General features: G+C 52.1%; 1 protein-coding gene and 1 long non-coding RNA gene across 2 annotated transcripts; one reads left to right on the forward strand and one right to left on the reverse strand.

Annotated features, from left to right (window-relative positions):
• Positions 1-2,148: 2,148 nt before the first annotated feature.
• On the forward strand, positions 2,149-5,977 carry FEM1A (fem-1 homolog A). Its single transcript, XM_063109511.1, has one exon. The coding sequence runs from the start codon at positions 2,269-2,271 to the stop codon at positions 4,276-4,278; it is 2,010 nt and encodes a 669-aa protein (XP_062965581.1). The 5' UTR covers positions 2,149-2,268; the 3' UTR covers positions 4,279-5,977.
• Positions 5,978-13,964: 7,987 nt separating this feature from the next.
• On the reverse strand, positions 13,965-15,905 carry LOC134387164 (uncharacterized). The gene is made up of 3 exons (XR_010024578.1): positions 15,791-15,905; positions 15,025-15,163; positions 13,965-14,937 (listed from the first exon to the last, which is right to left on the reverse strand). It is a non-coding gene; the product is annotated as an uncharacterized LOC134387164 (long non-coding RNA).
• Positions 15,906-16,063: the final 158 nt, after the last annotated feature.

A 16,063-nucleotide genomic window follows, 5' to 3' on the forward strand; every position in this document is an offset into this window, starting at 1 on the left:
TTTAAGCTGTTGTCCCATTACTGGAACTCACTCCCTCTAGTGAATTAATTTTTTTAATGAATCCTGTAATTACCTTGTAGAAAGTACAATTATATTGCAGGATGTTGCCATCTGTGGAGAAACATTAAAACATAACGAAGCCTCTAGGTTAGCAGACACCCACACGACCTTCAAATCAGGTGAGTTTAGTGTTCTGTGTTGGAAATTTTAAGAGTCCTGATTTCACTGCAGAAATTCTGACTTTTTGACTCCATCAAAAAAGATTTTGATCTTATGTTTTTTGCATGCAAAGAAATAAATTACTTTGGGATATATGTACGTGTGTTTTAAATGGTTAAATCTATTAATTACAAACACTTAAAATAGGCCATGAAATTCTAGTTGGAGGTATTTCTTCATGCTGTAATACACAGAAGACCTCAAAAAAATTGGTTATTTGGGCTTTTTCGACCTCAGAGGTCCTGACCAAACCTTCAAGGACTTCTCAGTCTAAATCAGGAGAGGAGAAGTATGTGAAAAATTCAACATCTCAACAATTAAGAGTAATTCCATTCCTAGGCATTATCCAAGAGAAATGAAAATATATTTCTACACAAAGACTTGTACACAAAAGTCTACAGCAGCTTTATTTGAAATCACCAAAAACTGGATATGACTATCAAGTAACGGATAAACTAACTGTGGATCATCAATGCAATGGAATAAGACTTTGCAATAAAAGAGACCAAGCTCCCTGTATCAGCCAGCCACCAAAAAAAAAAAAAAAAGAGGGAGTGGGGACCAGGCTACTAATACATGTGACAACATGAATAAATCTCAAATAAGTTATGCTGAATGAAAGAAACCAGACTCAAAAGTCTACATATTGCATGATTCCATTTATATGATATTACTGAGAGGTGAAACGATAGAACAGATCAGCAGTGGCCAGGGACGAAGGGAGAGATTGACCAAAAGGAGCACAAGAGAACTTTCTGGATGATGAAACTATTGTATGTCTTGGTTGTGGTGCTGGCTACACAACTGCATAGGTCTGTCAAACGTGTTTTCCTGAAAAGAATGAATTTTAGTGTACATACATTACCCCTCAAATAAACCTGACTTTCAAAACAAAGAATTCAGGTCATCAAAGATTTCTTTTTCACAGTTAAACTCATTGTTGTCAAAAATGCAGGGAAATGAGGGTTGGATCCCTGTAACAGCCAACCCCCAAATAAAATAAATAAGTAAGAATAAAACAATTAAGAATGCAGAGAAATGGACATACTCATGTGCTGCTGATGAGAGTGTGAGTGTTTTTCAGGAGGCGTTTGGCAATATCTAGCAAGAACCTTAAAAGAGTGGATGCGTTTTTAGCCATCAATTAAAAAGAATCAAGAAAACACAGAGTATGTCCACAGCAGCATGATTTACAGGAGCCAGAAGGTGGAAACAACCCAAATGTCCATCAACAGATGAATGGACAAATACGATGTGGCCCATTCATACAATGGAATATTAGTCTTCCTTAAAAAGGAAGGAAATTCTGACATATGTTACACCATAAAGCTATGTGAGTGAACGAATGAATGAGCAAAGGAGAGGGCGCGAGCGATGAAGTTTGACCCTTATCGCCACCTGTCCTCCCAGCTTCCCCACCGTCCTCGTCCCACCTGGCTCTTCGGATTCTCCCGAGCGACCCCTGCCGGTCGGCCGCTCCGTCACACCAAGCACGAATCAGACCCGAGCGCTTCGTTCTCGTTCCTGATTGGTTCTGAGTCGCTCGCGATGCTTTCTGGGGAATGTAGTCCGGTGGGGCCAGCTCCCGCTTTTCTCTTCGGCTCCGACACAAGGACAGCCACAGGAAGTACATCGCCACATTTCCCTGGGGCCCACAAGTTACAGCCCGATGGCACTGCTTGACGGGAATTGCAGTCCTCGAATTGCTGCCTTACGCTGTCATCCGCTGTGAGCGGAACGGCAATTCCCACCATGCACCGCGCTCACAGTTCGCGGCGGCTGGTCCGCAGCCTTCTGGGAATTGTAGTCTTGCGCCCTCTGCGTTCCATCTCAGTCCTATGGGATGGACTGACGCAGAGGACTCCATTTCCCGACGTGCTCCCACAGGCCGATGGCGCCAGGTCGCGGCAGCCATTTTGTTCCGCCCGGGCAGCCCCTAAGATGGCGGAGAGGGGGACGGTGAAGGTTGTCGCCTGCCCGTCCGGGCTCTAATCTGCCGTGTCCCCGTCCCCCCGGCGGCCAGCCCATGGCCTGGCGGAGGCCCGGACCATGGACCTCCGCACCGCCGTGTACAACGCCGCCCGCGACGGCAAGCTGCAGCTGCTCCAGAAGCTGCTCAGCGGCCGGAGCCGGGAGGAGCTGGACGAGCTGACGGGCGAGGTGGCCGGCGGGGGGACGCCGCTGCTCATCGCCGCCCGCTACGGCCACCTGGACGTCGTGGAGTACCTGGTGGACCGGTGCGGCGCGAGCGTGGAGGCCGGCGGCTCGGTGCACTTCGATGGCGAGACCATCGAGGGCGCGCCGCCGCTGTGGGCCGCCTCGGCCGCCGGCCACCTGGACGTGGTGCGGAGCCTGCTGCAACGCGGGGCCTCCGTGAACCGCACCACGCGCACCAACTCCACGCCCCTGCGCGCCGCCTGCTTCGACGGCCACCTGGAGGTGGTGCGCTACCTGGTGGGCGAGCACCAGGCCGACCTGGAGGTGGCCAACCGGCACGGGCACACGTGCCTCATGATCTCGTGCTACAAGGGCCACCGCGAGATCGCCCGCTACCTGCTGGAGCAGGGCGCCCAGGTGAACCGGCGCAGCGCCAAGGGCAACACGGCCCTGCACGACTGCGCCGAGTCCGGCAGCCTGGAGATCCTGCAGCTGCTGCTGGGCTGCAACGCCCGCATGGAGCGCGACGGCTACGGCATGACCCCCCTACTGGCAGCCAGCGTGACGGGCCACACCAATATCGTGGAGTACCTCATCCAGGAGCAGCCTGGCCAGGAGCAGGCCGCCGGGGGAGAGGCCCGACCAGGGCTGTCCTCAGAAGGTCCCTCCACCAGCCAGGGGTGTGTGCAGCCCCAGGGGGCTCATCACTGCAGCTCTTCCCTGGAGGAACCCCTGAACGGTGAATCTTACGAATGCTGTTGCCCCACCAGCCGGGAAGCTGCTGTGGAAGCCTTGGAATTGCTAGGAGCCACGTATGTGGATAAGAAGCGAGATCTGCTGGGAGCCCTTAAACACTGGCGACGGGCCATGGAGCTGCGTCACCAGGGGGGCGAATACCTGCCCAAACCTGAACCCCAGCAGCTGGTCCTGGCCTATGACTATTCCAGAGAGGTGAACACCACAGAGGAATTGGAAGCGCTGATCACTGACCCGGATGAGATGCGCATGCAGGCCCTGTTGATCCGGGAACGCATCCTGGGCCCCTCTCACCCGGACACTTCCTATTATATCCGTTACCGAGGCGCAGTGTATGCTGATTCCGGCAATTTTGAGCGCTGCATCCGCTTGTGGAAGTATGCCCTGGACATGCAGCAGAACAACTTGGAGCCCCTGAGCCCCATGACCGCCAGCAGCTTCCTGTCCTTTGCTGAACTCTTCTCTTACGTGCTGCAGGACCGGGCGGCCAAGGGCAGCCTAGGCACACAAATCGGCTTTACAGACCTCATGGGGGTGCTCAGCAAAGGGGTCCGGGAAGTGGAGCGGGCCCTGCAGCTGCCCAAGGAACCTGGGGACTCAGCCCAGTTCACCAAGGCCCTGGCCATCATCCTCCACCTGCTCTACTTGTTGGAGAAAGTAGAGTGCACCCCCAGCCAGGAGCACCTGAAGCACCAGACGGTCTACCGCCTGCTCAAGTGTGCGCCCAGGGGCAAGAACGGTTACACCCCCTTGCACATGGCCGTGGACAAGGAGACCACAAATGTGGGTCGCTACCCAGTGGGCAGATTCCCCTCCCTGCATGTGGTCAAAGTGCTGCTGGACTGTGGGGCTGACCCGGACAGCAGGGACTTTGACAACAACACCCCACTGCACATAGCAGCCCAGAACAACTGCCCGGCCATCATGGATGTCCTCATCGAAGCCGGGGCCCACATGGACGCCACCAACGCCTTCAAGAAGACAGCCTATGAGCTGCTGGACGAGAAGCTGCTGGCCAAGAGTAGCATGTTGCCCTTCAACTATGTAACCCTGCAGTGCCTTGCTGCCCGGGCCTTGGACAAGAACAAGATCCCCTACAAGGGCTTCATCCCAGAAGAGCTGGAGGCTTTCATCGAACTGCACTAACCTGCTTAGGGCGTTATACCCTCGTCTCTCCCCCCGTGTTCTCAGAAGGGAGAGGTGGGGAAGGTGTGAGCAGATGCTCGCCTTTGCCTTCTCTAAATGGGCACCAAACAGGAGAAGGGCTCTTCCACCTAACGTCCCCTTCACCTGTAGACAGGGAAGACAGTGTCAGCAAGCTGTTGGTGCTAGAAGCCTTCAGATCCTGTGCTAGGAGGACTGTTTGTCTCCAGGAGCGCACCCACCCATCCTGAGTTGGGAAAAGATGCAAGACCTTCCCTGCATCCCCTCTGCCTAGGTTCAGAGGCCTTTGCCTTCTTGCCCAGAGGCAGAGGGACTACCCGCCTTCCCTGCTGGAAACACAGGAAGAGGTGGAGGGTCAGTCCACCCTTCCTTGCCCCTTACAAGGCCGAGTGCACCCAGCTGCTGCATACAGTGTTAGGACTGGGGGCTCCCAAGGTTGCAAGTTCAAAAGTCAAGAAGCAAGAACACCTCTCATTTCTTCCAGCACTCCACAGTCACAGGCATGCACGTGGGCAGGGCTGTGCCCGGGGCAGCCTGCCACTTATGTAGCTTTCAGTTGGTTTGATGTTCTGTTTATTTCATAGGTGGGCAGGTTACAAGCTCTGCACAGAAGTTCTGAGATTTTGCTGCCAGTTTTTGTTTTTTTGGTTTTTCTTTTTTAAGGAATTTTGCTTGTCAGACTCCGTAAGTTAATTTCAAGCAATGAGCATTTGGGGGTGTCTGAGATGCCCGAGACTGTCAGGGAGTGAGCTTTGTTGTGTGAAGAATCTGGCAAGCAAGGTAAAAGCCCTCGGGATTGGTCCCTAAAACGTGCGTGATGTACATTTTTGTAAAACTTTGCCCTTTGGCCTTTTACAGGCCCTCCAGCTTCCCATTCTCATTTAGAAAGACAACTGTTTTCCCCAGCAAGGAACAGGTCAAGTGCCACAGGAGCGATAAAGCTTGACACCACCGTGCCACCCAGGAAGAACTAGCATGGTTGGTTGGGGTTTGGGTTGTCACGGTTTCCAAATCAAAACTTCAGGCCAATTCAGCCTCGCAAATCACATACAGTCTCCTGTTTTGTGGCGGACATATCCCTGAGTGGCCCTAGCCATTTTTCAGCTGCTCTGAGGACCTGAATTCAGGTCTTCCAGAGAAAAGCCCGCACGTGGCACGAACTCAGAAAATCCACTAAGACACAGTGGATGTCAAGCCCAAGTTGCTGATTAAAGTTTGCACAAAATCTTGGTTTCCCATCACTCAGGGTGTCGGTGCTAGAGGATCTGCCCCAGCAAGATTTGTCTCAGGAGTGAGGCCACCAAGGGCCTGGCAGACAGGAGCAGATTCTTGGTGTGTCGGAAGCAGAAGGGAACCAGCTGCCCCAACAGCTCAGCAGGAAGGTCGAGTCCAGGAAAGGAGCTTCTCTCTCTCCCCGCAGCCACCTCATGTGGCAGCCACAGACGGGCCCCCGAGAGGTGACAGTGGGGACCTGGATGTCTTGCCCCTTGAAGGAAGCTAGCTCTCGTTTGGATTTGCAGTGTTAATTAGGAAATTATTTATTTACAAGACAAGGTTTGAACTTGGTCAAGGTGGGAAGCATAGTTCCTGTCCCTTCCAAAGCACAGAACAGAGAAGTGAGACCATTTCCATTGTAAGTCTCAGTGCTGATATTTAAGTCATTAAAGAAAAGGTATTTGAAGAGTCGCCTGATGGTTCCTTGGTATGGGGAGATTAGGGATGCGGGGTGGGAAGTCGTGTATGTGCAGAGAAGAGGGAAACCACTTTGCCCAGACCCCTGCTTTGGGGTAGGGCTGCCTTGGGGGAAAAAACGGTGGTTTGACCCTCCTTTAAGGCTTAGGAGGGTCAAGGAAACAGGAGGGCTGCCTTGCGAAGGCGCCAGAGCCTAAGAGTCGGAGCAGGGAGGGGGAGGGGTTGTGTGCCTTTTTTGTCAAACTGAGCCTTGCTTCCCGCGAGCCCCGTGGATGGAACCGACAGAGCATCTGCCTGTCAGCATGGGGGAAAGGCCACAGAGGGGACGTTCTGCTTCCGGTGGTGCATGGGGTTGGAGAGGTGTTTGTCTGCTGTTCGTCTGGGGCTGGACAGCTCTTGGCAGGTAACGCCTGTTGGGCTATGATGTGACTATATCTGTGTGCAGTGAAGGTGTGGATTTTACTCAGTGGACGCTCTCAAAGCAGTCTCTTAGGCACATAATACTAACGAGCACTTGAGCCCTTACTGTATGCTGGACACTGTTCTAGGTGCATAAATATGCCGCCTCATTTACGCAGCAGCCCTCCATAGTAGGTGTTGTTATTCCTGTTTGACAGGTGGGGGGACTTAAGGCTATTTAGGAGACATTAAGACACTTGCCTTAGTAAAGAGCTGAGATTGGAACCAGGGCTTTGGACCCACACCTTATGCCGACCCTCCATGCGAGGGGTGTTTGGAGAAATATGAAATAGGAGAGCATCTCCAACTGCGCACACCTGGTTCCCTTTCCCTGCTTTCTGGTGTTGCTTTTGGCAAAGTCCTCCCATCTGTGGGGCAGGTGGCTGTCCTGCCTCGGCATCCTGAGCATCCTTTTTCCTTATGGGTCTGTAGAATCACTGACCCCTGACCCCAAGCAAATTGCTCACAAAAAATTATCTGGGCTAAATGCTTTCTTTAAAAGCTCAGGCCCAAGAATTCTGACTTCAGCCTCATTCTTTCTAGTGAAGTTCATCTTAAAGTTCTGGCAAGTTTCAGGTGAAGGTTGATCCAGCAGCTCAGAACTGTTACCAATGACCTGCCTGATAAGCTCCCCTCAGATTGGTACCTGGGGCATGGGGTGGGTGGGGGGTGGGGTCCCACGATGTCAGCCAGAAGAATCAGAGGCTACGTCCGCGTCCCCTGTCCACGTCCAGCAGGAAAGAAGGGCATCCTCCCCCTCAGCCAAAATCCTGACGTTCACTCTGATTGGACGGGCCTGGTTCATGCCCATCCCTGGGCCAGTCATAGTAGCCCAGGGGTGGAATGTGCTGATTGGGTGACCGTGGGTTACGTTTGAGCAGTGGGGTTGCGGGTAGGAGCCCACCACCCGAGACCAGCTGAGGTCCAAGTGAAATCGGGGTTGCTATAAAGTGGGGGAATAAATGCCCCCAAAGTCTACAATAATAAAATCAACCTCTGCAATTTATCAGTGAAGAGAAAACAAGCTCAAAGAGGTTGAGTAAGCCTCCCCAAGGCCACACAGCCAGGAGGATGACCCATGTCATTTATTGATGAGCAGACTGAGGCTGAGAGATGACAAGGGGTTTACCCAAGCTGACCCAGCTAAGGAGCATCGGGGTCAAGGCTCAAACCAAGTCTGAGGGTGTCAAGAGTCACACAGTCCACCCCCAGCTAAGTGGGAGCCACTGTCCCCCACTAGTGCCACCCTGCCATCAGTCTGTCCACAGAACTGAAATCGGGGCCTGGAGTCCTGCACGGTTGCTTGTCTAGTTCGTTAGTGCCTTTCTCAGACCCTCTCATGCCCTGTGAGGGTCTCGGTCACTGCTGTGTCGTCCTGACCTATGGTAGGTGAACCAGAAATGTGATCTTTGTGAGTGAGTGAATGAATGAATGCCTCTCACTTCTGCAAACTCACATCCTCCTCTGACTACTCAGGACAGCAGCAGGGACACGGGTGGACCCTGATGATTTTGCCGGGCCTGGGGCCGCCCCTTGCACCCCACCCCACCCCCGGATTCCAGACCTGTTATCTGAGCAGCATTTACTGGGAGGGAGTGTCCCGGCCCAGGGTTAAAGATAGCATTGCTTGGAGTCACGTCACAGGCCAAAAAGGTGAGATGAGATGACCAGCCCCGGGCCCTCTGGCACTCAGGGTTGGGCACAGGACATTTAATCCGTGTCCCAAGAGAACGATTGGGTGGGGGTGTGGATTCCTTCAGGGAGATTCAGTCAGGACTGGGAAAACGAGGGCGATTTGACCCCAGTGGTTACCAAAACATGTTAGCAAGACCCGGCCCAAATGTCGGCAGCATCGGTCCTTGTGCGGGAGGGACAGATGTCCCCCCAAACTCGTCCCCACACCTGTGTCCCTCGTAAGTTGTAGACAAAACCTTGAACCTCAGCACTGAACCAAGCATTTGAGATCCCCCGCTGCAACCCCTCCCCCTGCCCTATGCCCCAATGCCCTCTATTAAAGCCTATCTAGCATTGGTCAAATGCCACCTCCTCCGCGTGGCCCTCCCGGGTGTTCTAAAGCACAGCCCCAGCCATTCCCCTCCACATCTTCCCTGTGCATGTCCTTCTTAACCCTAATAACTCCTGTCATTACCTTTTTTTAGTATCTGCTTCCAGGTGGGCCGGTTAGCTCTCTCAGTAGAGTGTGGTGCTGATGACACCAAGGTCAACATTTGGGTCCCCGTACAGGCCAGCTGCCAAAAAAGGAAAAAATCTCTGCTTCTTTGTTCATTGTGCTATCCCCTTCCCCAAACCACTCCCTGCTGTGTCCCCAGCTCCTAGAAGAGGGCCTGACACCTGCAGTCACTCATTCAGTGTTTGTTGAGTGAATAAACGAGCTCTGCCTCATTCAGAGAAGAGTTTCACCTTAGGAACCTAGAAAAATAAGTGCAAATTAAACCCACAGTAAGTAGAAGCGAGGAAAGAATAAAGGTAAGAGTGGAAATCGATGAAATAAAATGGACAAATGGTAGAGAAAAATCAATAAAGCCAAAAGGTGGTTCTTATAAAAATTTAATAAAATGGAATATAACATGTCAGGGAGTGTGGATTCAGTGCCGGAGTCACCAGCCTGCAATCCATCTCCTGACTTAGCCCAGTTTCCTCATTCAGAGAACCTGTGAGGTGGTGGTGAAGACCCCAGCTGTGTGACCGGGGGAAGTCACTTCCCTTCCCCCGCCTCAGTTTCCTCATCTGTCAAATGGGGCTCACAGTACAACTACCCACTGGCACTGCGTGAAGGATTAAACGTGTATCCATGAAGATGTCTTGGCATACAGTAAGTGCTCAATAGAGCTAGTGCAGTTATAGAGCACCTGCTGTCTGCACAGGCATTTGCAGATGTTAGCTCTGAAGATGATCAAAGCTTGAAAACAAAAATGAATGGATTCTTTTTTACATTTTTTAAATAGAGGTATAATTTGCATACCGTAAAATTTACCATTTTCAGGTGTACAGATCAGTGGCTTTTATTCACAAGGTTATACAACCATCACCACGATCTAATTCCAAAAAAAAAAAGTTGATTTTTATCTTTTTCTTTTGGTTTGTGTCTAAGAATTGATTTTTAAAGCCTATTTACAGAAAAATATTTAATGACTCAAGTAGAAGAAAGGAAATGGGGTAAATAAGAACTCAGGTTGCCAGCAAAGACCATGAAGACGGTAAACAGGTAACCAAAGACTTGCAAGCAGCGGAGGGGAGCCAGAGCGTGTCATGGCCCCGTCTGTCTGACGGGAACTCTGAGGCCCAGAGAGGGATGTCAACAGGCTGAGGCCACACAGCAGAGAGTGAAGGGAAGGACCGGGCCCACCATGCCACCCCAGCCTGCTGCGTCCAGAGCCCAGGCACCAAGCAGAAAGGGGACAGGGATTTGCAGGGTGGGAGCTGGCACAGAGCCTGGCAAGGGGTCTTTGGGACCCCAGGGGAGCCGCAGGGAAAAGGGGTGATTGGGCTGGGCTCCCCTGATAGGTCTCAGGCAGCTCTGTTTCTTGGGAAGAGAAAAAGTGTTTTTGCTTCCTTTGGAAATTGGAAACCGTGGCCGCCTCCCAGGGCTATAATAAGGCCACCGAACAGGTTAAAAATAAAAGGTCCCCGCCCAGGGGCACTCAGGGATGGCATTTGTGAGCCTCGGGCTGGGAGGAGACACAGCGTATGTGTTGGGCCGGGAGAGGAGGGCAGAGTAGGACTTGCTGTGTGACCTCAGACAGGCGTCTGTCCTCTCTGGGCTCCAGTCCTGGGCTGGAAAAAACAGCGTTAGACTAAAATATTCCCAATGATCCTGCGCCTGCAGCACCCCGAGGCTGAGCTCCGCCTCAGTTTGTTCCTTAGGTGCCTCTGTGGCCCACCCTAGTCCCGGCCCTAGAGTCTCACTGTGTGATCTTGGAAAGTGACTCCACCTCTCCGTGCCTCAGTTTCCCCTTCTGCAAAGTGGAGCAAAGAGGTCCGTGGTGACCTACGAAGCGTGGGATATTCATATGGCAGTTGTTATTTACAGAGGCTGAAGTCGTTAAGTGGGGAGTAGGGGGCTGTTGGCATGGTCTGGAACTGGGCATTCTTGCGGGGTCCCTGCCCCTCTGGGCACTCTTAGGAACAGAAGGGAAAATAGGGACCCTCCCGCCCCAGCCCAGGGCAAAGGAGAGGCCGGAACCGCTGTCCGATGGCGCCCCCTGGTGGCGCTGCCTGCTCTTCGCGGCACTTTCTGGGTCCCCACATATAAGCGGTGTGTCCCCGCCCTCCAGGCTGCGGGGACCCAAGTCCTGTTCCCAGTATGCCCACACTGGCTCAGCACCATCCCTCGGAGGCTTCAGGCTTCTTCCCACCACGGGGTCTTTGCCTGGACTGTGCCCTCTGCCTGGAGTGCTGCCCTTGAGACCCCCTCTCCAGGATGCCTCCTCTGACCCCCAGGTGGGTTAAGATGCCGCCCTGGACCCCTAACAGTGCCCTGTGGATCCCCCATCACGCCCAGGACCAACCCACTTGCAACCACCTACTCACCTCTCTGTCTCCCCATGGAGCTTGAGCCCCATGAGGGCAGGAGCAGGATCCACCTCAGTCCACACTACGTCTGCCTGGCATACAGTAGGTGCTCAATACACACTGTTCAATGAACAAATGGGTGGATGACAGAACGCATGAATGGGACAGTCGCCAGTAGGAGGGAAAGGAACGTGGAATCAAGAGGTTGTTTTAAACATAAAAACAGACTCGAGCCTTAATTCAAACATGAACATTTATTGAGTGCCTGCTGTGTGCCAGGCACTAGGATCCAGCAGTGAAATTAAGAGACAAAACCCCTGTCCTCATGGAGAAGGCATATGATAAACAGCATGAGCAATGAATAAGTGAGTTCCATTTGTCCAAAACTACTAAGTGCTATGGACACCGAACAGAGTTGGGTGGGGGATCTGGTAGGTGTGATTTTTAATGGATTTTAAATGGGGTGCTCAGAGAAGCCCCCATTGAGAGGGTGACATTAGAGCAAAGACCTGAAGGAGGTGAAGAGGGAGCCATGTGGGTGTCTGGAGGAAGAATATTCTAAGCAGAGGGCACAACCTGTGCAAAGGCCCTGGGCAGCACCGTGTCTGGCGTGCTGGAGGAAAAGCCCGTGAGAGTGACAATGCCCAGAGTGTGAGGAGGATGGAGAAGTGACAATTGGACTTGACGGCACAAGGCCACCCTGACCTTGAGCAGATCAATTTCTGCACTGTGGATGCATTGCAGGGGGGTTGGGAGGGTGCTAACAGCTTCATGGGAGGGATTCGAGAATGACGATCCTGGAGGACTTCTGTAAATTCCATTATGGAACAAATCTTGCAGGAGAAAAACCCACCCGGCCCCTCTCAGGGCTGCCCCTACCTTCCAGAAGCCCCTTTATTTGTATGGACAGAGAGGCCAGGAGCAGCCTGGCTGTGGAGTCTGCAGAAACTTCCTCCTTTCTGGCTTGCTTGACTTTCAGTTTCCTGAGCACTCCCATAGGGCTGGCTGGGGCCTGGATCGTGCCAACTTTCAACTTCAGTGTCAAAACCCCTGTCAAAAGCCCAGAATAGTGCCAGGCCTGGGAGGGCAGGAGATGATTCTAGAAGAAACTGAGAAAGAACAGACACTCGTTCACTCGTCACCAGCCATCTGCAAACCTCCATGTCAGCATGAGCCTGTGAGCAACTCCACCCATGCACCCATTATATAAATTTATAATTTATAAATTTATAAATCTCACCAGCCTAAGAGATCGGGCACACCAGGCACAAGCACTGAATATGGACAGTGAGACCAGATAAGGGACTTTAAAAATAAAAGTAGAATTTCTCATATTTTATTTCTGCTCCCCAGTCAATTGCCTGGCCTAGGTATCCATTGCTCTAGCAAGGCTGATTCTAAAGGTGTTTCTTGTACAAGCTGGGAGGGGAGTGTATGGGTGAATACTATGCAGCCATGAAAAAGAGCAGGGAGGCACTTTTGTGCCAAACACGGTGGCAGGTGCTTCAGAAGAGGGGCTGGGCGTAAGAATACATATTCATGTTACGTTCAGTGAAAAATGCCAGCCACACAAGGCCACATAGCATGTGATTTCATTTATACAAAATGTCCAAACCAGGTCAATCCACAGAAACAAAGTGGACTTGTGGTTGCCAGCAGCTGGGGGGAGATGGGGAGTGACTGCTGATAGTTATGGGGTTTTTTTGGGGGGGGGCGAAAATGTTCTGGAATTAAATAGTGGTGGTAGTAGCATAATATAGTAAATACAGGAAAAAACACTGCAGTGTATACTTTAAAAATAACGTAATTCTCATAACAAAATAAAATATTAATGTTATATTTATGGTTAGAATTCCAGTCTGTTCCTTCCAGGCTGTGTGACCATGGCCAGGTTACTTAACCTCTCTGAGCCTCAGTTTCCTCATCAGTAAAATGAGAATGATAAAATCTGCTTCTTTTCCCTTTTTTTTTTTTGTCTATCCAGCTTAGGAAAGTAGAAGAAAATTCTCTTCTTAAGAACGTTGTTAAAGGGCCGGCCCGTGGCTCCCTCGGAAGAGTGTGGTGCTGATAACACCAAGGCCACGAGTTCAGATCTTTAAAAAAAAAAAGAATGTTGTTAAGAATTGGGCTGGCCAGCTAGCTCAGTTGGTTAGAACATGGAGCTGACTGATAACACCAGGGTCCAGGGTTCAATCCCTGTACTGGCCAGCTGCCAAAAAAAAAAAAAAAAGAATGTTTTGAGAATTAAACATACAGCTCTTAGAATAATCCTTGGCAAGCAGTAACTGTTCTCAGAGTATTTGTGGTTATTGTGATTATCTTATATAAAATAAGTCAGAGCAGAGTCAGGGATTGGGCAGGTCTAATTTAAAATGAATCTTAAATGGGGTGCTCTGAGGAGCTCCCACTGAGGAAGTGACATTTGAGCAAAGTCCTGAAGGAGGTGAGGGACAGAGATATGAAAGCATCTAGGGGAAGGAAACTCCAGGCAGAGGCACAGCTCGTGCAAAGGCCCTGGGGCAGGACCGAGCCTGGCATGTGAGAGGAACAGCGAGGAGGCCCATGTGGCTGCAGCAGAGAGAGTGAGGGGGAGAGGGGGGGAGGGGAGGGAAGGGAGGGGATGGGGCAGGTCGTACAGGGCCTCGTGAGCCTCAGCTGCACCTGTGCTGTGTGACCCTGGACAAAATACTACCCTCTCTGGGCCCAGAGAGCGGGGGAACATTTGTAAAATACCTAAGAATCCCAGAAAGAGATCATTCCATGTAAGGACACTGCTTGGTCCAGCTGTGGGCATGTCAACCTCCAAAAAGAAATCATGTTATTTATTCACATTTCAGTTTTTAAAGAAGGGGAACATTTTCAATTATTTTTCTTCCTATTTTTCTTTCAGGCCATTTGGCTCAGAGGGGTCATTGGGATTTCCCCTGAAACCCCCCACCCACCCCCAACCCACCTGGCCATGTGGGGCCATCTGGCCGCAGATGTGGAGGTAGCCACCAGGGGGCGCTGGGGACACACGAATTGTGGCCGAACCCCTAATTCTGGGGGATTGAGGTCCTGCTGCAGCTTGCCTGTCCTACGTGGTCTCCCCTCTAGGCCTTTGCCCAGGCTGTGGCCACTTCTTAGAACACTGTTCCCAGCCCACGGCTCATTCTGACTTATGCCTCAGGTCTCAGCTTACTTCCTCCTTCCGGAAGCTGCCCTTAATTCCCCCAGGCTGGTCTGAGTTCCCCATAGGACTCTTGCAACCCCCTGCACTTCCCCATCAGAGCCCTGATCTCCCTACATCTGCCTGATTGTGTCTGTTTAGAGCACTGGATCGTGAGCCCCAAGATGGTTTTGTTTCAGTCACCTCCATGGAGCCCGCACACAGCAGGTGCTCAATAAATGTTGGGGAATCAACATCCTCCCCACTCACTGCCCAATGAGCTCCATCAGGGCAGGGAACAGCTGTGTGTCCCCAGTGCCCCACAGAGACCTGCATACAGCAAGGGCTCAATAATTGTTCGTGAAAAGAATTCACTTACTGTGTGTCATGCCCCCTGCTGGGTTCTGAAAACCTCAGTAGTGACCGAGACAGATCTGTCCCCTGCCCTCTCATGGCAGGCAGGATGTGGGGGAGAAGCCACAAATTAACAAAGAACAAAATGAACAAGACTATATCAAAGAATAAAAAATCCAGGCAATGAATGACAAGCTGCACAGACTCTGTAAGGGCGAGAACACTGCAGAGAACGTCCAGCTCTTCCCCTGCCCCTGTGGGCTGCGTATGTGGCTGTGTGAGCTTGGACAGGTGACTTCACCTCTCTGGGCTTCGGTTTCATCATCTGTAAATTGGGTACAATGATAGTCCCTTCGGTCCAGGGTCTGGGTACCCACCAGTGGGCAGGCCTTCGGGTCCCGAGGGGCTCTCAAAAATGATCCCCCTTTGCAGATCTGCTGGGGCAACATGAGGACCTGTGGAAATGAGAGTTCCAGACCTGAAATCACTGGGTCCATCATACAGACGAGGATGATGAAGTCCAGGAAAGGGCTGTGACTCACCCCAAGTCCCACAACGTTGCAGGAGTGAAGTAGGGGCTCGATCCCGGCTCTTCCTGCAGCCAAGGCCAGCGGAGCTTCTCAGACGGCCTGGCTGAGCTAGGACAGGTGAAGGTTCCCAGGCTGAACTCCTGTCCAGTCGCTTTAAGGAACAGGAAAGGGCTCCTGAATTAAGAATGTCCTGAATATGCCCGCTTCTCCCCACTCCTCTGCCTCCACCTGGTCCAGCCCCAGCCAGCATCCCTCACCTGGCCCAGCTCAGTTGCTTCTGTCCTGCCCCCATCTTCATCACCCCTCGTCCCCAAGGCCCCCCAAGGTTTGTCCTCCCTGCAGCAACTCCCAGAGGGCGCCTGTGAGCACCTGAGTCAGACCCTGTCCCTCCTCTGCCCACAGCCCTCCATGGCTCCCACCTCGCTGGCTGGAAAAGCCCAAGTCCTCCCCATAGCCCACAAGGCCCTGCATGACCTGCCCTGTCCCCTCCCTGCCCCCCCCCCACTCTGCTTCAGCCACATGGGCTTCCTCGCTGTTCCTCCAACATGCCAGCCTCGGTCCTGCCTCAGGGCCTTTGCACGGGCTGTGCCCTTTACCTAGCTCATTCCCAGCCCCACCCCGGCTCTTCCCATGACCAACTCCTTCTCTTCCTCCAGGTCTCAGCTCCAACACCACCTCCTCAGAGAGGCCCTCCCTGACCACCCTGACTAAGTTCTCCCTCCCTCCTGGGACAGTCCCCATCATCTTGACCTATTTATTCCTTCAGAAGTCTCTTTACTTCCTGAAATTTTCTTCCTTCTTTCTTTGATGACTTGTATACTGTTCTCGTCCCTGCAGCCCCCACGGAAAGGACAACCAGCGACGGATCATGCCTGGAAATGATGCAAGTGACTGATCACGTCTGTCTTCACCCCACCTCCCCGCATCCCAGTGTCTGGGACAATCCCCGGCACAAAGTAGGTTCTCACTGAATGTTGGCCATATGAACAGATGGCTAGTTCACTGTAACAGTCCAGGTGTTGGCAGCTGGCTCGTCTCAGTGGACAAAAAC

Source organism: Cynocephalus volans, chromosome 10, assembly GCF_027409185.1.
Source record: "Cynocephalus volans isolate mCynVol1 chromosome 10, mCynVol1.pri, whole genome shotgun sequence".
Classification (NCBI taxonomy): domain Eukaryota; kingdom Metazoa; phylum Chordata; class Mammalia; order Dermoptera; family Cynocephalidae; genus Cynocephalus; species Cynocephalus volans.

Bases quoted from the DNA above. Each gene is read 5' to 3' on its own strand.
- FEM1A (XM_063109511.1), top strand. From the start codon at position 2,269: ATGGACCTCCGCACCGCCGTGTACAACGCCGCCCGCGACGGCAAGCTG.